The sequence below is a fragment of the Alligator mississippiensis genome, chromosome 2 (assembly GCF_030867095.1).
Source record: "Alligator mississippiensis isolate rAllMis1 chromosome 2, rAllMis1, whole genome shotgun sequence".
NCBI lineage: Eukaryota > Metazoa > Chordata > Crocodylia > Alligatoridae > Alligator > Alligator mississippiensis.
Window position 1 is genome coordinate 188,661,123 of NC_081825.1, and position 22,208 is coordinate 188,683,330.

At 46.7% G+C, this 22,208-nt stretch overlaps 1 protein-coding gene across 1 annotated transcript in view; it reads left to right on the plus strand.

The window, feature by feature from the left end:
* TSPAN32 (tetraspanin 32) overlaps positions 1-7,537 on the plus strand; it is an 80,649-nt gene extending 73,112 nt beyond the window's left edge. Inside the window, exon 8 of the mRNA XM_019476635.2 lies at positions 6,034-7,537. Coding sequence (XP_019332180.1) covers positions 6,034-6,129 — 96 coding nt within the window. The 3' untranslated portion in view covers positions 6,130-7,537. The remainder of the gene's footprint in view (positions 1-6,033) is intronic.
* The last annotated feature ends 14,671 nt before the right edge of the window (positions 7,538-22,208 follow it).

Consider the following 22,208-nt stretch of genomic DNA (forward strand, 5'->3'; position numbering starts at 1 on the left):
GATAGGTTATATAGGAAAAGAGCTACTGGTGGCCTGAAAAATGCTTGGCGGTTCTCAGCCTAGAGGCTTACTCAACTGTTGTCAACCAGAAGTAGGCATGACAGACAGGAATGGGGGACAGGCTTGAAAATGGACATCTGCACCAATTGAATCTCACTCTCAAGAGTCTCTCTAAGCAACTTGTCCTGTGGTTGGGAATGTCCCATGTTCTGAGCCTCACATGAAACTTCTTATCATGTTTTGTAGAACTGGTTAAAAAAAAATGTAATGATAAAGTTTCATTTAAAATCCTTTCCCCTCCCCCTCTGCCCCCAGCCAAAGCAAGCACTTTCATGGAAAACTTTCACCCTGGTAAAAATCTTCCAGTACTTTGTAGAGATACATAAAATGATTCTGTAAAAAAAATATTTTTGAAAATCAAAATTTTTTATCAAAGCCCAGATACTTTAAAAAGAATGTGTTTTGCAGTCTGAAAAATGTTGTATGTTCATTTGGTCATTAAGAAATGAAAAACTTACAGGGGAAATTTCTGAAATAATTATTTTTTTACTGGCATCCTGCAAATAGCTATGAAGTTAATTAGATATATAGAAGAGTAGTTCTATGCAGGGAGAAGTTTAGAAGCTTCTAACTTAGGCAGGAAGAACTGCCTTCAAACTGACTTGGCAAAGATGCTGCCTCTAGGGCCAGGTACAGACATTATTCTTTTACCAGTATGTGATTGAAAACCAGTCTATACCTGTAACAGAACAGAAGTTCAGCACACAAAACTAGTCTATGCCCATAACAGAACAGAAGCTTGGTACTCACAAGGCATGTCTACATGTGCACTTTAATGCACAGTAGCCTATTTTACTGCACATTAAAGCAACACATAAAAAATGCAGTTACACTAATGTGCAGTAAAATAGCCTACTGCACATTAGGTGTCACTTTAAAAATGTGTGCTTTCAGTACTGTGCATTAGGGCAGCCTCATGTACATTTATTTAGTACCTCATACTAGAGGTACTAAATTTAATGTGCATTAGGAAAACTGCATTAATGCACATGTAGACACACCCACAGACTAGTTTAAAAAAGGCAGAACCTAAGATTTGCCCCACCACCACCAAAGGGTGAATGTGTGCTACCAATTTAAACTATACTGCTTATAGAAAACAGCATAATCTAGATCGATTCCAGCTTCAGCTTCTTGAATTTCTATACCTAACCTAGATCAGTAAGCATTCCAGCAGCAGTTATGCACCAGGATGCTGGTCCTTTCAAGAAATTGAGGCCTATCTCCAGACACTAATTAGGTGCTTCCTCTCTGAAATTCTGAAGCCACATAATTGAACAATTGCTTCAAGGTCTTTATAAAAGCTGGCAAATAGCTCAGTGGAGCTGGAAAGCTGCAGGAAGTAGGAAGGCTTCTGTATAACAGAAAGAGAGGGCACCTAATTCATATGTGATTCTCAAGCAGATGGCCTGTGGAACATAAACCTGCAGAAAGTAAAAATATCTTACACACTGCAGTCCTGGAGGAAATGATAGACCCTGAAAGACCCTGCAAAAGTCACCAAGTCAGGGAGAAAAGACATGAAACTGCTGAACTTGTTCAACTGGGAGGTAGGGGAAGGAACTGAAATTTTGTGATGAGAGCAGATTTTGTTGGCACATTAATCAGATAGGCTAGAGACAGAAATTGCACACAAACTGATATAAGTGATCAGAAACCAGTTCAAATCTGTAACACAACAGTTCAGTGCACATTAACCACTTTCAAAATGGCAGAAACTGGTTTAAGATAAACCTGCATGTACGTAGTATCAGACTTAACTGATTTAGGTTAAATCAGTTTATTGAACTTCTGTCCCAGATCCCCTCCAGATTCAAGTTAATTCACAGTCCCTCAGCATCCCAGGATGCTTTGCAAGTCCCCCACAACCTTGCAGGGTAGGTGGACTAGTCTTGGCCCAAGCTGTCTGCTCCAGCAGAGCAGGTGTGCTCTAGCACCCCCCAGCTTCTAGCCTGGGCCACTGCAGGCATGTGGCTGCATTTCTGGAATCAAAAATGAATGTCTGTTCACTTAGTTATTGGTTCTATCTATGCAGGCTAGACTAGCCTGTTCAGATTGAATCAATTCAGCCTCAGACTTTTTATTGTATTTAGTCATAGAGTACACTGGCTTCCAGAAATACATGCGATGGATAGAGAATGTTACTAGCAGAAAATCTGCTCTGGTGTCTAGTTGAAAGTTGCCAGACACAACATGACATATCTCAGTGCAGACAAATTCAAGGTGCTATACCTCAGGAAGCACAAATGCAAAATAGGTGATAACTGTCTCAGTGGCAACATTGCTGAGAAGGATCTGAGGTTTTAATGGATCAGATTCTACATGATTCAGCAATACAATATAGTTATAAAAAATAAAAAAGCAATTTTGGGCTGCATCAACAGGAGCATTAGTTGTAAGACAGCAGGTGCATCTACCCATGCAATTAATTTACAGCAATAAACTCTGGTACATATTGCACCACAGTTTATTGCTCCTGGGCACCACATTTGAACGTGCGCCCAGGACTGCAACAGGTTGAGCTGGGTCAGAGCAGCCATGGCTGGTGGGCTAAGCCCGCCCTATCCTGCGAAACTTGTGGCCACAGGGCGCCCCGCAGCCAAAGGGCTCCCTGCAGCTGTGAACACTCCAAAACAGTGCCGTAGCAAAGGGGGGCCAGCAGTTGCCACCACTCCAGTTTGCCGCCGCCACCACCAGCTTCCTGTCTGCCCACTTGCCACCCCGCTACCACTGCTGGCATCTTTGGCTGGTCGCCACAACCGCTGTTGCTGGCTTCTTTGTATCAGGAGCCCCCAAAACTATATCTTGCAGGCAGCCCCAAAAAATTGTGGGCCGGCCCTGCTGGCAGGGGGCTCAGGAGGTCAGCCTGCCAGCTTATGGCTGTTCCAACCCAGCTCAATGTGCTGCAGAGGGGCTAGCAGAAACACAAGGGTGCTCCAGGGTAGGGCTGGCCAGCAGGCAGCCCCTGCACTGAAGCACTCTTGTGCCTGAGACAGCCCCATCAGCATCTACATGTGAGTTGCTGCACACTGAAAAACTCCACCACAGGAAAGGACTTGCATTTATGAGTACTAACCAGCAGTGCATTTTATTAGTTTACTGCACTGTATAGGGCCATACGTATAGATGTTGATATGTTTACTGCAGAAGTAATTAGGCAGCTCCACCATAAACATCTCCTGTTGGCATGCCCAGGAAATGATAGTCACTCTACTCAGAACTGGCTAGGCCTCATTTAAAGTATTGTGTGTACAGCTCTACACTCTACACTTTATAAAGGAAGTGGAGAAGCTGGAGTGGATCCAGAGTGGGGCACAAAAATAACAAAAGGGCTGGAAAATAAGCCAGACAAGAATGAGTTGAGAGAACTAAGCATATTTAGCTTGAAGAAAAGGCAGTTAAGAGAGACATGACAGTAGTCTTCAAATATCTGAAAAGCAGCCTTAAATGAGAGGGAGAACAACTGTTCTCCCTTGTTGCAAAGGGCATGATGTGAAACAACGGCTTTGAATTGAATTGCAGCAAAGTAGATCAATATTAGATCTCAGGAAGAATTTGCTTCCTGCTAGAATAGTGAGGCAGTGGAACCTCTGCCCAGGGAAATTGTGAAATCTCCATCCTAGGTTTTCTAGAACAGGTTGGATAAGCATTGGACAGGGATGATTTAGGAATAGTATTTCTGCGTTCATGCAGGGGTTGGACTGCAGACCCCTGAGGTCCCTTCCAAACCTGTGATTCTAGCACACATTCACTACCTCTACACAAGGGTCCTGCACTTGTGCAGCCTTCTGACACATGTTACAACTCTAAAGTCTGGTTCATATACAGAATAATACATTTTACCTGCTGTCTTAACTCAGCACAGCTCTGTGGTTGAACTTCAGTTATGGAAGCAGGATTATTTGAGTAGGACTGTATATTTAGGGGATTTCATACTTAATCATGCTCACCCTTAAATCTACCCTGGCTTAATGCAGAGTGAAAGACTATTATATCTAATTTGCAATACACATAAGCAGATGGCCCTGGCGATAGTTGTAGTATACTCAAAGGGCTGTCTTGACTCAACATGCAGGGAGCAAGGGTCCCTGTAGTCATCATCCATTCAAGAAACAGGCAAACACAGGATGGAGCAGCATACAACACCTGCAGATGCCTGTCTCTGAGGGTGTTTATAGACATGCTTCGGGATTGGGGGAGGGGGGATGCTTTAATTAAAGTGGCTATGCCAAATGAGCTTTAGTTAAAGTGCCCCCACTGCCATTTTTCAGCATGGGGATGCTGATACACGTGATGCTGGAGTGCAGTAATTGCCATGCTCCGGCAGACTCAATTAATTGGGTATACTCCAACATCTTGTAATTACAGCATGTCAGAGCAGCCTCCCTGCACGTGTATAGGCAACCTGGCTGAATACCTGACAAGCTAGCAGATCTATCACTGAGGGACCATCTCCCAGTTCCCAACTTCCTCAGTCTCCCATGAGGGAGTCTCTCTAAGTTGTAATTTCTATCACTATAATCCCAAGAGCAAATTCTTGTGTTGAATATCAGTTTGTCTTTTAATAATAAAGTTGGGATAAATGTTTGTTCAAATGCTGAATTGCTGTGTCTAAGGATGGAAGACAAACAGTAGGTGGAATAATCACAATCTGGTTATCTTTCTTCGTGCATCAAATTATATAGACATGTAATGTTCTGACACTAATATTTAAAAAGGTTCTGTTTATTTTCCACATAGATTGATTCATCCCTTGAACTGTGATTGAGGCCCGTGTGTCTGAATTGCATTGGTTGCATTTCTTAGTTGTTATTTTGTGTAGGAGAGATCTTGTTCCATACAAGGAAAAAAGAGAGAGAGAAAGAGAAAGGGAAGGAAAGAAGGGAGGAAGGAGAGATACTTGCCCACATAAGTGGCACTTGCTGTTAAATACTTAATTTTTAATGCTTTTAAATATTTTTGTTGTTATGCTTGCAGAATGTAAAGGAAACATATGATAGCTGGGTTTGTTCTTCTGATGTCACTATCCTTCCAGCTCACAATGAGCTGCTCATAAATGTGCCAGAATCTGCCCATAAGTTCAAAAGCTCTTTCACTTGAAGGCAAACTTTTGAAAAGAGCACATTGTTATCACCGCCATTATACTTACTGCAACAGCCTTCAATCAACCTAGATTCTGATATAGACTTTCTCTACCTGATCTCTCTCAGTGCTGGGCAATGTGAGGTACCATTCAGTAAATGCTTATATTACTGTACAAAGAGCTGCATAATTCTGCACTTGGACACACACACACACACACACACACACACACACACACGTTGTATTTTGTATTATTCCCAAAAGCATACACTGATTTTTTTTTCAATTAAAAACTATAGTAGGGCATATTGTTGGTGTGGAAGAACAATATTCTTTGAAGGAATTTGAACTCTATGTGTTTTGGCTTTTTCTCATTTCTGACATTGAGACATTGTGCTAGCAGTTGTTCATAGCAAGAGCCCCAAAGAATCTATAGTCTCAGTGTACAAGGGTAGGAGAAAGTAAGTACTAATTTCCTCATTTTCCAGATAGACATTTGAAACATTAGGGCCCAGAGTCACAGAGGAAGTTACAGCGCAAAATCCTCTATGTCCCCATCAAAAGTGTTAACTACAAGGTCAGAGACTCCCTATGCATGACGAAGGGTGACTGCGCCCAAAAGCTTGCTAAGAACCTTTTTTCAAACTACTCAGTTGGTCTAATGAAAGACATCACAACTACAAGGTCATTGTTTCTTGCAAGTTGAAATTTCAGCCTTTAGCATTTCACAGAATGTAATTTTTGCAGGTACAGAGCTCAGAGATAGTAATCATCTTCAGCACTGATATGTTTTTGAGAAACATTTATCAGCACCTCTACACTCAGGTGAAGTAATATGCAATAAGTGGTCCTAGTATTTAATTCTTTGTGTGTCTTATTTTTCTGTCATAGGTTTATGGGATGATTTTAACTTCGTTCCTCTGGTTTTCCATTCACTTCAGCAATAATCTGGACCGCAAAGGCAAATATGTGCTGAGAAAGAGGTAGAAATCAGTTGGACCAGTTTCTTAATCAAAGGGAAGCTGATTTTTGGCCCAGGGAGCTATCTGAAGTTATGAGTTGAATAAGAACTTGTTCCAGGGTAACTGGAAGCAGACCTTTCTACCTTCCATGTTTGTGTTTCATGTTCCCTTTTCTTGCACAACGTATTTCCTGTGCATTACCAGCTGTGTGAGTATCCTCATGCAGCAGCACAGGAGAGAGAGAGATTCATGAAGACTCACAGGTACTGTGCAGAGGCAGCCAGCTAAAGGATCAGAGATTATGAAAGCCTGTTGAACACAGGTGTGAGTCATGGATGGTAGCATAATAAAGAAGAACCAGAAAGCCCATACCAGGACACCAGAAACCAAAGCTCGATTCAGTGTCTGTAACAACCTAAAAAAAAATCACTAAATCATCCAAACCAAGCACACCACAGCAAGACATTAATCCTCCCCTCCCTCCACCCGTCCCCTCATAACAACAAAACGGTGGGGGCAGGGTAGGGGAGGCTGGGACCGGCAGCCACAGGAAAGGCAAATTCACTTTGTCAGTGAGCAAAACAAGCTTTTCCTTAATACATCCACAGCCGCCACCACCTCCAAATCATCAGTGGTATCTAGAATACACAGTGGGGGACTAGAATATACACCGGGTAATTTTATTTACCCAATTTAATGCCAAGTTTCTTCATTCTTTGATCTGTCTTCCTGAAGTACAGGCTGGAGAGCTATTGTAAATCAATGTGTATTAACCCATACATAAGTATTCTCATGTATTACATCTCAGACATGTGCTACGGATGCTGATTCAAATTTCTCTAAAATTTCACTAGGACTGTAGACTCTTGCCTCACTTTGCAAAAGTTTTACCAAACCATCCAGTTCAAATGTCGCTTTCTCTCTTGTCTGAGAAATTTTTGGTTCCTCGTCACCATGCAAGGTATGACACTCCTAGACTAATTGCTTCAGAGCACATTCTGAGAAAGATCTTTGATGTAAGCAGTCATGATTTCCTGTTACAAATACCATGATTAGTGTAATTAGTTTTTCCTGCCTTTACACTTTCTTATTGACTTGGGGTCAGATTGCTAAAGATGCAGATAGATGCCTACTGTGATATTTTTAGAAACTCCTAAGCCAGGGGCAGGTAATTATTTGGGCCCCAAGGCCACGCAGGCAGTTCTGAGGAGCTACCGCAGGCCAGTCAGCACCCCTTTCCCCCTTAAAGTAGCCTAGAACCTGGGCATCTTGCAGCTCCTCCCTGCTACTGCCAACAGCACACAGCCCCAGTCTCAACCCCTGCCTGCCCTGCACCTGCTCTGGTCTCACAGCTGCAGCGGACCAGCCGGAGCCCACATGCACCGCTCCATCCCCAGCATGCCCCGTGCCTACTTCAGACTACCTGCCCATGCTGAGCAGCAGCAATGCCCAGGCAGAAGCTGCTGCTCAGTGCGGGGAAAAAAGCAGGCTCTCCCCCTCACCACTGCTGGGCCCTTCTTGCTGCAGCTGCCAAGAGCCCATGCTCAGGATGCCCTGTGGCTCCTCTCCACCACTGTCACCACCCCTTCTGGGCTGCCCAGCAGGGCAGCGGTGGCAGTGCAGAGGAGCCACAGGGCAGCCTGGGTATGGGCTCTAAGCAGCTGCAGCAAGAAGGGCCCAGCAGTGGTGAAGGAGATGGGCCACTTTTCTCCCATGCTCAGCAGCAGCTTCTGCCCAGCTGCTGCCACTGGTCAGTGTGGGCAAGGAAAGTCCGGAGCAGGCGTGGAGCAGGCCAGAGGCAGAGCTGTGTGCACGGGTTACAGCTGGTCTGCAGCTGGTCCACTCCTCTGGTCCAAGTCTGGAACAGGTGCGGAGTGAGCCAGGGCTGGGGCTCTGTGTGCACGTCCCCACCATTACCACGGGGCTGGGGCCAGTGGCAGCAGCAGCTGGAAGGAGCCGTCACCTCCTGGGCTGCCTAGAAAGGCAGTCCAGCTGTGGAGCCACCCCAACCCTGCTGAGTGCCCAGGGGGCAGCGGGATGCGCCACAGGCCAGAAGGTGCCTGGGCTAGGCAGGACTGAGGGATTCACTACAGGCCAGACAAAGTCCCTATGCGGGCCATATTTTGCCCACTCCTGACCTAAGCATTTGTCTTCTTTCTCCCCCACCTCTCTTTTCTCAAGACTTAAGGTGCCCTCAAGACATTTTTGCTAGCTATCTTGACAGTCTCTCTCTCACAACCTAACACTTCAACTTCAAGGAAACCCCACTCTGGTGGTGTGAACACTGGGGTGAGTGGCTAGAAGTCCAGAGATCAAGAGTTCAAGACCATGGCAAAAGCACTGGTAGTGCAGCCCTGTCAGATGCCAATGAATCTGTGAATTCTGCTATATGCCTTGTGACAAAGACATGGGAAAGGAAAGTTTCAGGGAACAAATAGCTGAGGAACATAGAAGTGTTTGGCAAGCAGAGCAACCTGGTGGTTCATAAGAATGACATGAGCCAATTAGAAAGCAACCCATGCTTCTGAAACCTTTTGGAAACATCCAGCCATAATACAGGAATTGGCCCTGTCAGTTACTTTTTGCAGATGTTCACCAATTCATGATTCTTGTTCTGTAGACGTGAAAGACAAGAAAATAGCCTGGAAGACATCTTGGGCCATATGTGAGTTTACACCATCCTTTCCCATCAGTTCTGCATTGAACATAGTAACCTTTTGAAACAACATTTAGTGCAAGCTATAGCTAGCAACCTGCTTTCACAAGCTGTTTTCTGGAGGCAATTCTGCAGGGTTCCACATTTTTTCTCCAACTGGAGCTCCTAATCAGGAGATGGAGGGGTGGGGATAAATGAACAAATTAAAGTGAGTTAAGGGGTGTGGACTTACTGCACATCAGCTGCTCCATGGTAACTGTCCATGTGCCTCCACTTACCCCATGATAGGTGTGCCCAGGGTTTCTGTGGTGTAATGGTTATGTTTGAAAGACCCCTGGATTGAAGCTGGACAGAAACTGGACTTTCATTGCTGGTCAGCCTGCTATACTCTGACAGTGTGGGCCAACCTTTCTGGCCAGTGTGTCACTAAGTAAGCTCTGACTCCTCCAAGTGGCACTCCAATCTCCTTCCCCTGCCTGATCTATCCTCCCTGCCAAATCTATTGTGTGCCAAACAAAGCAGATACCACAGGTTGGCCATCCTTGTACTATGTTCAGCAGAAGTCAACTGGGGCAAATGAGCCCTTTTTCTTTTAGGGTTAGCTGCTTCGGAGAATCTTCTACCTAATGTGGTGTAAGAGCAGATGCATAGGCAGCCAACGCAGTACAGCTGATGTATCATAAACCTTTTTTTAACTCACTCTTAAATTGTGGTCTGGAAAGATATCACATTTGAAATTTCTATCCTTATGCAGTCTGTGCACAGGCCTCAATGATTCTGTGTTTGTTCATTATGCAGTAATATAAAATCGCTTGGCATGTTGGCCTGGTTTAACCCCAACAACGTTGGTCATAGTGACAGACACATGAGTGAAACAAAACAGATGTATGCACCACTGTACTGATTCCTGTTTACCCCCCGGCTTCAGTGATATGGTTGGTAAGATCACTGTGTCTGTTAAACTGTTTCAGGGTATCTGCCAGCTAAAAATTTAGTTGTACCTTGTGCTTATTTTATTCCTTAAATTATTTGGACAAATACACCTCATAATTTCTGTTATATTGTATTTAGATTCTTATTTCTATGTATCCCTTGAATGTATCATGCGCCTTAAAAATAATAAACACAAATATATGTTATTAAGGCTTTGTTAGTATATCCATTTCTAGAGGGAAAAGGAAGCACTGTTCTAACTCTGCAGTGCTTTGTGATCAGAGTTGCTTTTGGCAAGGAGTTTCCTGCAAGGATTTTTGTCAGAATGCCTTTGGTTTAATTCTGCACGTTGGAGAGAATCATAAGCTTTTGATTTGTCCCATAGCCACATAAGATTCCATCTATTTTTTCTAGCTCTGCAATGCACAATTATATATTGATATTATTGTATCAAACCTAACCAGATCTGAAGTGTATATGTATGCACATATATGCATATGATGCATATCATAGATTCATAGATGTTAGGGTTGGAAGGGACCTCAATAGATCATCGAGTCCAACCCCCTGCATAGGCAGGAAAGAGTGCTGGGTTCAGATGACCCCAGCCAGATGCCTATCTAACCTCCTCTTGAAGACCCCCAGGGTAGGGGAGAGCACTACCCACCTTGGGAGCCCATTCCAGATTTTGGCCACTCTAACTGTGAAGAAGTTCTTCCTGATGTCCAGTCTAAATCTGCTCTCTGCTAGCTTATGGATATTATTTCTTGTGACCCCCAGGGGAGCCTTGGTGAGCAGAGCCTCACCAATTCCCTTCTGTGCCCCCATGATGAATTTATAGGCAGCCACAAGGTTTTCTTTTAATTTAAAAGAAAAACACGAAGGGAAATTAATGCATAACTTAGTGCTGCATTTTCTTTCTTTACTAATGCTCTGTCCAGCTTGAAATGGTCACGGAGGAGTTTGTGACCATTCGATCTTGTCATCCCTTGAGGTGCTCTGGTGAACAGATGTTCCCCCAGATCCTGATGAGCAACCCTGATAAACTTATAGGTGGCCACCAGATCACCCCTGAGCCTGCGCTTTTCCAGGCCGAAGAGTCCCATAGCTCTCAGTCCCTCATCATAAGGTCTATTTTCCTGACCTTTGATCATGCGCGTGGCTCTCCTCTGCACACTCTCAAGCTTCTCCACATCCTTTTTGAATTGTGGAGCCCAAAACTGGACACAGTACTCCAGCTGCAGCCTCACCAAGGCCGAGTACAAGGGGAGAATGATGTCCTGGGATTTGCTTGAGAAGCATCTATGGATGCAAGCCAGCATTTTGCTCGCTTAACTACCCGCAGCATCACATTGAAGGCTCATGTTCATCTTGTGGTCAATCATGACCCCCAAGTCCCTTTCGCCCGTAGTGCTAGCCAGTGTAGCACTGCCGAGCCTATAAGGGTGCTGTGGGTTTTTCCTCCCATGGTGGAGAACCTTGCATTTTTCAGTGTTAAACACCATCAGGTTCTCGTCCACCCATTTCCTGAGCCTGTCAAGGTCAACCTGGATCGCTCTTCTGTCCTCAGGTGTGGATGCCTTACCCCAAAGTTTAGTGTCATCAGCAAACTTGGCCAGTCCGCCAGTTTGCTTCTGATACCAATGTCCACATCATTAATGAAGATGTTGAATAGTGTTGGCCCAAGGACAGAGCCTTGAGGGACCCCCCTGGTCACAGAGCACCATGACGATTGACTTCTGTCGACCACCACCCTCTGGGTCCGACCGCGGAGCCAGTTCCCCAGCCAGCACACTGTGTTGAAGCTGAGGCCACAGTTGGCCACTTTTGCTAAGAGGTGATCTTGGGATACCAGATCGAAGGCTTTTTTAAAGTCAAAATATACAACATCAATCTCTTCTCCCTTGTGCAGGTGATAGGTCACCTGGTCATAAAAGGAAATAAGATTGGTCAAGCAAGACTTATCCGCAACAAACCCGTGATGGCTATCCCTCAAGCTGCTGCCATCGGCCAGTCTGTTAAGAATGGTCTCTCTGATAATATTTTCTAAGACCATCCCCGAGATAAAGGTCAGGCTGATGGGCCTGTAGTTTGCCAGGTCCACTTTCCTCCTTTTCTTGAAGATAGGCACCACATTGCCCTTCTTCCAGTCTTCAGGCACTTCAGAGCGCCAGGAGTTCTTGAAGATCCTTGCCAGTGGCTGAGCTATGATGCTAGCCAGCTCCTTGAGTACCCTAGGGTGTAAACTGTCAGGGCTGGCTGACTTGAAGGTGTCCAGCCTCTCAAAGTGTTCCTTCACAAGGTCAGCATTGATGGATGGTAAGGAATCTCCCTCACCCAGGCCTTCCTGTCCTGTAATGGGCAGGGGCGCCCCTTGGGACTGGTAAAAAAAGATGCAAAGTACCCATTTAGCAAGTTGGCTTTTTCCTGGGCATCGGTTATCAGTTGTCCTATCTGGTTTAGCTGGGGTCCAATGTTGCCCTTGCTTTTCCTCCAGTTTCCCACATATCTAAACAAGGACTTTTTGTTGTCCTTGATATTTGTAACTAGTTGCAGTTCAGTCACAGCCTTGGCTTTTCTGGTTCGCTCCCTGAAGGTCTGGACCAGTGCAGAATATTCCTCCTTGGAGGTGGATCCAGTCCTCCATTCTTTGTAGGTCTTTCTTTTTAGATGGAGGAGTTCCGCTAGTTCCGTGCAGAGCCAAGGGGGCTGCTGTGCCCTTTTGCTGCCTTTCCTCCGTGATGGAATAGACTTTGCTTGTGCATCCAGGATCGCTCCTTTGAGGAGCAACCACTCATCCTGAACTCCCCTCCCCTTTGGGTCATGGTCCCTTAGGGCCTCACTGACAAGCCTCCTGAGCTTGTCAAAGTCAGCTTTCCTGAAATCAGGGACTTCCGTATTGCTGACTGACTTGCCAGCTTTATGGTGGATGGTGAAGGTGATCAGCTCGTGGTCACTGTCACCCAGCTTCCCTTTGATCGTTAGGTCGCTAATTAAGTCGTCCCCTGTAGCCAGTACTAGGTCGAGCAGCGCTTTACCTCTCATCGGCCCATCGGCTTCTTACGTCAAATAACGCTTATCCACGCACAAGAGAAAGCTTTGCAACCGTTTGAATTTGGCCATGCACTCTTCCTACGTGATGTCTGGGTAGTTGAAGTCTCCCATGACAACCATGCACCAGGAGCGTGCAGCTTCAGTCAATTCCCTGGTGAATTCCTGGTCAAGCTCTTGATCCTGGGTCAGAGGTCAGTAATAGACTCCCACCATTGTGCCATGTTCCCCATGGATTTTAACCCAGATCTCCAGTCGTCCACCCTGGGAGCCAATTTCGACTTGCAGGGACACGTAGCTTTCCTTGACATAGAGAGCTACCCCCCTACCCCCCCCCCCCACCCCTTTTGTCCACTCAATCCCTCCTGTAGAGGGTATAGCCATCTATACCTGTGGTCCAGTCATGGGTGGAGTCCCACCAGGTCTCCATTATCCCTATGATGTCATAATTATTTGTGTTAAGCAGGAGGAGAAGTTCCTCCTGTTTATCCCCAGGCTCCTGGCATTTGTGTACAGGCAGAAAAGTGTCCCTTTAGGGGCTCTTGCCTTGCCCACAAATTGTACCAGGGCTGGGGCAGGGGTGGGCTCCCTTAAGTGCCTTGATGTGCTGGCTTTTGCAAGGGTTGCTCAGCGGGCCAGCAGTGGTGGTAGTCCCCCCATCACCTGACGGGCTTAGTTTAAAGCCCGGTGGAGCAGGTCAGCCCATCTGGCTGAGAAGAGCCTCCTCCCCAGCAGAGAGAGGTGGAGGCCATCTCTTCCCAGCAGCTCACTGCCTCTCTCACCAAAGAGTGGACTGTGGTCATGGAAGCCGAAGCCTTCCCGATGACACCAGCACCGCAGTCTTTGGTTCACTACCTCAATCCTCCTCTCCCTCAGCCCGTAGCCTGAGGCTGGGAGGATTGAAGAGAACACCATATGCACCCCCAAACCCTTTTGCCCTGCTCCCAAATCCCTGTAACACTTCATGACCCGACTGGGATAGCTCCGAGCCACGTCATTCATGTCCACATGAATAAGGAACATAGGGTAATGGTTAGTGGGCCGGAGGAGCTCAGGGATCTTCTCTGCAATGTCTCAGATACAGGCTCCCGGGAAGCTGCAGACTTCCCAGGCTAAGGGGTCGGGGCAGCAGATTGGCCCCTCAGGATGGAGTCTCCCATGACAAACACTTTGCATTTTGTCTTAGGGAGACCGGGGGCGGTAGCTACAGTTGACCCTGTGCTGCCTACCAGAGCTGGCAGCTTAGCAGGCTCTTCTGGGCCTGCAAGAGGTTCATACCTGTTGCAAAGCTCCAGCAGGGTGGGGACCTTGATGCGACAGGCCCTGGGGCCCTTGACCACCTTGGTCCAGCCCTTTGGCTGGACAGCATGGGAGGTTCCCAAGTTCTCCCTTGTCCTGGAAGATGACCTTGGTCTACCCTCCACCTCCAGGGGGTGGAGGGCCTGGTAGTAGGAGTCTATCTCCCGCTCACCATCCCTGATGGCACGCACTCTCTGGACTGCAGCCTGGAGCTCCTCCAGCTGGTGCACCAGAGACCCCAAAAGGGAGCAGACCCCACAAGGGGAGGTGGCCATGCTCCTGGACCCCAGAGCCTGAAAAAGTGCCAGGCAGCCCCCGCAGCTGAGAGCCAGGGGCTCTGTCTTCATGGAGCCCAGAACCATGGGCTCTGTCTGGGTAGAGGCCTCTGAGGAGCCAGAGGGGAGGCCAGAGACTCTGAGGAGACCCTCGAGTTGCAGTGATTTGCCCATCCGCATTTTACTGGTGGTAGTCTGGCTAACTATGACTACCTACCCTAGGGGCTCACAGATAGGGCCTCGGGCCTTCCTGCTCACCCTTCTATGCAAACTCCCATGCTAACTTGCGCACCAGGCAGATAAGCACACCTGTTTGCGCAGCCTGTTCATGAGGCTCCAGTTGCGTGGCTCCCTGGGGACTGGGCAAAGTAGGAGCCAGGTCGGGGAGCGGCGCATGTCCCTCCCCAGCTCCTGGCAGCTTCATTGCTGGTTTCAGAGACATAGTTATCAGTTAGCCATGTTAGTGTGAAGTAAAGTAGAAGACGGTAGATTTTTCACTTGATATATCTACTTTGGTTAGTCTGTATATATAACAGAAGCTTTCATGAGCCCAAGCTCTCTTCATCAGATGCATGCAGCATCTGATGAAGTGAGTTTGGGCTCATGAAGGCTTGTATGGCTATATATATGCCTGAGATTTTAAAAAATATCTTATTAGTTAATCCATAAGGTGCAAATCTTTCCTGTTTTATTTTAGATGAATTAGCATGAGACCCAATGTGTATGTGTTGTCATGCTTACAATTATTACTTATACTGATGTCTCAAGGCAGTGTTCTAAAGAGGAGGGGAATTTACTGCTCAGGAGTATGTGTTTTGTTTGTAATGTTTGTCTTTGTAGTTATATCATTGGGTACTCCCATGTTTCAATGGGGGGAAAAACAAAAGCAGTGGGTGCTTGTACACATGTCAAAAATAGACTGTTTTTGCGGTTTAACTGCATCATGCTGTACACATGTGGGCAGGTTTAAGATGTAAATGACTTTATGTTGCAAACTAAACCACATCCACATGTAGTGTAGTTTGCAATGTAACTATTTGTAATGTTGCAGCCTTTTGACAGCATTCTCCCCGCCCCCTCCCCTGTGGGAACAGTGGGCTGAAGGCAGAAGTGGTGCAGGGCCAATGCTTTTTTTTCACAGAGCCTGCCCACATCTCCTGTGGCTGGGGGGTGAGCTGCTGGTGGACCCTGATGTGCAGGGGGCCCTGATCCTTCCTTTTGCGGTGGCAGTGCCCAGCAGGGCCACCTGGTTGGGCTGGTAGCAAGCCGGTACTGCCTCAGCTCAGGCAGCACCCGCCTGCTAGCCACCTGCTCAGGTGGCCCCAGGGACTGCCATCATGGCAGAGGGAAGGACTGGGGCCCCTTGCAGCTCGCCCCCCACCCCCGCCTCTCCCACAGCTGAGGGGCAAGCTGCTGGTGGGCCCTGAGCTGCAGGGGTCCCCCGTCCTTTCCTCTGCTGCAGTGGTGCCTGCTGGGGCCGGGCCCCCTGCCCAGCAGGTCACCCAGGTGGCTCCAGGGGTGCTGCTGCCATGGAAGGAAGGAAGGACCAGGGCTTCCCGCAGCTTAGGGGCTGCTCGACCTGCTGGCAGCTTGTCCCCACCCCACCACGGGAGACATGGGCAGGATCTGTGAAAAAAAAGGATTATGCCCCTTGCTGTAACAGCAACAGAAGCCCCTAAGTTGAAACAGTGTTTCAATTTAGGGGACTAAACCCCTGTTATGTATGTGTATAAGCACCCAGTGATTCCACAACAGGGTTTCTCTCCCACATAATATGGGTCACAATTTAAGAAGACCGCCAAAGAGTATTAGAGAGAAAGAACTAAACGCTTGATCCCATTCCCTTGAAATGAATGGGAATCTTGCCATTGACTTCATCAAGGAAGCAGAAGCAAGTCCAAACTGCTCAGACAGAGTACCGAAGTGGTCTCATCGCCTCTTGCTATCCACGTCTTTATAGCAACTATAACGCTTCAGAGACACAGGTGATCTCCATTGTAAATGCTATCTGCACCCATTAAAATCAACGTTGCTGAGAGATTCAGAAGGCTCCATTGAAGGTTGTGTGGTTCTTGGTGGCTTCAATAAAATGAAAAACATTTCAATTTTTCATTCTCTTCTTCTGTATGCGGCTGGTGCTGTTGGTGCTGTTTGGGTTGCCTGGCTGTTTGAATAACAAGTGTTCAGCAGTAATTCTTTTAACAACGTGAAGACATATCATGCATACAGTTGGAACAGAAACATCGGTTGGCAGTGAAGGACAGAGATGACTGCACCAATCCTTATAAGGAAGTGACCAGTCAATCAAACTGTCTACTTGGCTTGCTGCTGACATCATTGCCTTTAAATCATTACCAACCAATGAGTATTAAATCTATAACATACTTTACAAGAAGCCAGGGTAATGTAGCACCTTATAAACTAACTTGTTCAGAGAGGCATGAGCTTTGGTAGTCAAAGGGTGCATCTACATGTGCAGACAAGTTTCCTTGGGTGAATTTGATATCTTTTATTAGACCAACCCAAATGGTTGGAGAATAGTTATTAAGCAAGCTTTCGGGTTCAAAAATGTGCTTTTGCTACTGCACATTAAGTTTAATGTAGCACCTCAGATTAGAGGTTCTAATATACATTAGGCTGTCCTAATGCACAGTAGCAAAAGTGCACACCTTTTTAGTTATGCTAATGTGCAGTAGCCTTTTTCTACCGTGCATTAGCATATTAACATTGGATAAGCCGCCTGAGCGCCAAGCATCCCAAGACTCATCCCAGCCCTGCGGCCCCATTCACCCCAGCCCCTGCCCCTGCCCCACTTCCTCCCTTGCTTTGGGGGCACTGATCTGCCTCCCCACACCCCTTCTCCACAACAGGCTGACCTGGTGGGGGGAGAGAGGAGTGTGTGTGCATGCATGTGGAAGCACACATATGCTCAGCCCCTCCAAATAATATTTTCTCCCTCCACCTATGCCAAATCCCCTGCAGGGTCCAAGGCATGGCTTAGAAACAGCAGCAGTAGGCATGACCCTGCTCTCTGCCCTTCCAGCACATTTCCCCTGCTGGCCCAACGAATCTAGCTGTAGCATGTGGCTATGTAGGGTGCCAGGCTCAGCCACGCACTGCAACAGTAGGCAGTCCCCCCTTCCAGTGCCTGCTCCTGGCCAGCAGCAGTCACCTGGAGGGACTGAGCAGGGACTAAGAGCATCTGGAAGCAGAGGCCCACCCACCACTACTGTCCCCAGCCAAGCCCAGCACTCTGCCCTACCACTCATAAAAGCCCTAGCTGGAGGGGCAGGAGCGGCTCTGGGGCTCCCCCGCCCCCAGGTCGGTCAGGGATAGCAGTGGTGGCAGGTGGGTTTCCACTCCCCATGCCCAGAGGCAAACCCTGTGGAGAGGGAAAGGGAGAGAGAAGAGAGTAGGTACCTGTGATGGAGTGGAGGAGAGGGACTCTTACCTGCTTCAAGGACTCAAAAAGTGCTCAGTAGTTTCTGCCCTGGCATGGTCAGTTTGCAAGGGGGGGAGGTGTTGAAGAGTGGGGATGCAAGCGCCCCTCTGGCACTAGTGACATCTCCATCCCTCTTTTCAAATTCCTAGATCTACCCATGAACATTTCCTGTCTATACAAAGAATGTACAAAACACAAGGACTTGTCTAGTCAATAAATAAAGAGCATGGTGTTCATTTAAGCGAAATCAGCATTTCTCTGAAAAGAATGGAAGGAAGTCTCCTTTCTTAATATTAGTTGTTCAGGTCTTATCTACTGTGGCAGACTTTGGTGAATGAGGACTAGACGTGGCAAGAGACTGAGAAAGAGAAGGGGAGGGATTTTTAATTTAACTGTTTGTTTAAAATCTGGGTTAGTTGTCTGCTGGGTTGTTTACACTTGTTTCACTCCCATGTCTGATAAACACTTGGTAGAAAGCATGTTGCTTGGTAAACAGCAGCTTTTTTAATCAAGGAGAGACAGCAAAGAGTAAATATTACCGAGTTACTCCTACCCACACAGGAAAGACCAGTCTGATATTTTTTTAATGGAAGGGAGCAAGGATGAAATTCTTTTATGCCTTTTTCAGAAAAGAAAGAAACCCTATTTTTTAAAAGTCTTTTCTAGATCATTGCAATGCTATCAGGGAAAAGAGACAGTTTTTCCATGCCTATGTCTATGGATTGCTTTGTATCCAAAAAATTCACATAAACTTTTTTCATTGCTTTGCTGCTGAGGTTGGGAAGCTGGAATGCAGCAATCCTTTTCACAGCAGCCTAAATGCCTCGGGAGCTGAAGCCAGCTATTCTTCCAGACAAGAAACAGACTTAGAACATCATATTTCTTGACATGTTTGGCCTCACACCTCTCTTTTTTCATGATTCTGAGGTTCATCCATGAGTCCTCAGTAATGTTTACCTAAAATCTACCATGACAGGCCTCAGAAACAAAGAGCACCAAAAAGTAGAAAGAATCCAAAAATGAACTTCCCAAACGCTTTTCTAATCAGCTGAATACAGGAGAAAACACTGGCAAGTTCTCCACAGACCTACTTCCTGTAATTAAAACCTTTTCTTATTCATCTTTCTCCCAGCTTTAAGTACCAATGCCCCTACACTTCCCAGTCACTATCTTCTGTGCAAAGAAACCTGATTAACTTCCTTTGGAGCCCTTTTGTTGTTCTTTTGTCAGTCAGCAAGATGGGGGTAATGGCAGATGATGTGCTCTTAAATGTGTTAAAGCAGGTGATAGGGATTCAGGGTTCCTGGAAATGGATGTTGTTCCCCTGCCTTGGCAGTATATAGGCTGCAAGGGATCAGGAATAAATCCCACTGCAGGGTAAGCACAGGGCAATACCATCCTAAGTGACTATAGGCTTCCTCCCTTGCAGGGCTTAGAATTGGTCCATACCACCTGGTGTGGCAGGGAAGCTGGAAAACACATCTGGTGATAGCTGTGACAGACCAGGGGATGTTTGTCCCCCAGAATAGCCCAGAACCATCCCATTTTTCTTACCATTAATCCAGACTGCCACTGGCTCAGGCAAGTCATTTGAAATTACAACTCTGCCTGAGTTTGCCCATGTCTAGAAATAGAGATAAACAACAGATCACTTCAACACACCAGCGTGTGAGGCCTGCTTGATTAATGGCTGTAAAGTACTTTAAGACCCCTGTCTCCAAAGCACTGGCAGAAAAGCACAGAGGTATTATTTTATTAAAAATATGTGCACTCCAAGGTGCTTAGGCACATAATAGCTTCCATTTTATTTTTATGATGGGTGATAGAGCAAGGAAAGAAAAAAATACTAAAGAAAGTGACTCTGTGATTATAATGACTTTGTTTAGTGTCGCAAGAGATACTTTGAGGGCTCAGGAAGAGTCAGCAAATGATAAAAAAGCAAGATTCAAGGTAGCGATTAATTTCATTGTGGTTAATTATTAAAATCGGATTTTTATTTTAGGCACATTAAAACAGGGAACACATTTAAATAAGGTTTTTAGATATGCTACAACAACCCCAGCAAGGAAACAGAGGAATGAAAGCAGTTCTTGTGACTGTGGGTCTGCTTACAGTGATTTGGAGTTAAATACATCTGTTACATGTTGCAGGTGGCAGTGAAGTCAAGGTACTACTCCAATACTCATCAAAGGCGAAAATGCGTCCTGGTGGTCACCACTGGTGGCAAATGGTTCCATTGCTGCCACACTATAAGTTATAATGGAGACAGACGTGAGACATTTTTTGGTCCTTCACTGGTGGTTAAAAGGGCTTCCAGTCTATCTACATCACAGCCCCTGCTTCTCACGATTACCATTTGCTAATTCGCTGCTTACTGATAAATGACACCTCTCATTTTTGCCAACATCAGCAAGGCCTGGGGAGTTATAATAACCTGCTTGCAAGTGCTGGAGAACATTACGAAGGAAGCATCAGAGACAAACCTCCTGAATGTAAGTGAACAGGTCAGAAAGCTGGGAGCTCAATGATGGGGAGATTAGGGTCAATTAGGAAGACCTGGAAGCACCTTCAACTCATTAACCTTCATAGAGTTTTTCCAGTACCATAGCAAGGGGGGGGGGGCAGCAGGGCAAGCACTCCAGGTGCCAAAGTGAAGGGGTGCTAGCAGGTGAGTTGCGAGTCAACATTTTGTTATAAATATATTGAAAAATTTTAACTGATGTGACCAATAAATCCCACATGCATGTGCATGGCCACAGCATGCACTCAGCCACACTGGCAGCTTGGAGAGCACCATCCAGTTGGTGAGTCTGTTGTGGGGGGGAAGGGGTGGGAGGAGAGAAGAGGTCTGGCGGGGGGCAGATCAAGGCCCCCCAGTCAGCAAGGAAGGGGGCCAGGGCTGGGACTGGGGTAGGTGCTGCCCAGCCAGGGCGGGACACGGGATGGAGCTGCAAGCAGCTCATCTGGGGTGGCGTGGGGAAGCGGGTGCATCTCCTGCCACTGCGAGCACCCCCGGGCAAGCATGGGGGGGGCCTGTGCACAAGGCGAGGGTGGGCTGTCACTGCGGGTTTGCCCTGGGCACCAAACTTCCTTGCTACGGCACTGAGCTTTTCCCAAGAACGGGAAGTGAGTCGCCTTGAACTCAATAGCTTCCCTAGAAGCGAGCGCCGTACTATGAGTAAGTTCTTGCTTAAATTGCCACATGAGAGGAACTGCTGTGGTGTGGGATTTTTCCCTTTCTCTATATTGTACACAAGACAGGGGAAAAAAGAGTACCTTATCAAAGCTATGAAATCAAACACTTAAAAGTTAGGAAATGCTTAAAGTTAGGAAATTCTCTAATTAAGATTGCCCAAATACTCTAAAATGTCCTCCCACATGTGGATGCCTTTACTTAGGTGATTACATACCACTTATTCCACAGAATCCCTACCTCATGTAGTGCACAGGATGGATGGCACTCAGTTGACTAGCTTTTGAATATTTTGGTTTCCAGGGCCAGCCCACAATTTTTTGGGGCCCCCTGCAAGATATAGCTTTGGGGCCCACTGATCCATCGAAAAATCAAAATTGCGTTGTGGTATAAACTCACTGAAATAAAATAGTCAGGGCCGGGCTGCGTGCACGTGGGCTGCACTGCGGGGGACACGTGCTAGGGATGCCTGGGTTCCCTTCCCGGGGCTGGGGCTGAGGCAGGAGCAGAACAGGGAACTCCTGCCATGCTCAGCTGGGAAGGGGCTCTCTGCCTGCATTGAACTCTTTAAACATGGTGCAGGTGGCAGGGGGCGAGCTGGGCATGGCCCCTTGGCTGTGGGGCCTCCTGCGGCAGCAGGTTCCACAGGATAGGATGGGCCGGCCCTGTTGGTTTCCCTCTACTGCTTAATGGGTGGCCCTTTGCTTTATTACTGAATCCTATTCGAACTTTGACCACAGACTTTATTAATTCCTTCATGGGCTTTTCTATGGGGCTCATCACTTGAATATTTATGTGCTTCATAAACAGTGAAAAAAATATTTTTATTGTACCCAGCGAGACAAAGGGTGCTGTTAGCTTCATTACATAGTTTGGGAGCTGAGACAAATAGAGATTAGGGTGAAAACCATCCACTGAAGTTGAGTGTCTATTCACCTCAGGCTTGGGTTTGTGTGCATTTTTGGTGGGTTTGGGGGAGGTGGTTTGAGGAATCTAACATCATATAATGCTTTGTATATCCAGAGCACAGCTCCCATTGATTTCTAAAGCAGCTTTGAGTGCTCAGCAGTTCTGCAGGGTCTCAAGTCAGGTACTCAGTAAATGAGGAATACAGACCACCTGGGAAGTGTCTCGTTTAAGTGACTGGCCACACTCATGCAGGAACTCTGTGGCAGAGAATCTGCTTCTCCAGGGTAGTATTCAACCACCTTAACCATTGATTAAGGGGAGGGGACATGATATCACTTTTCCAATG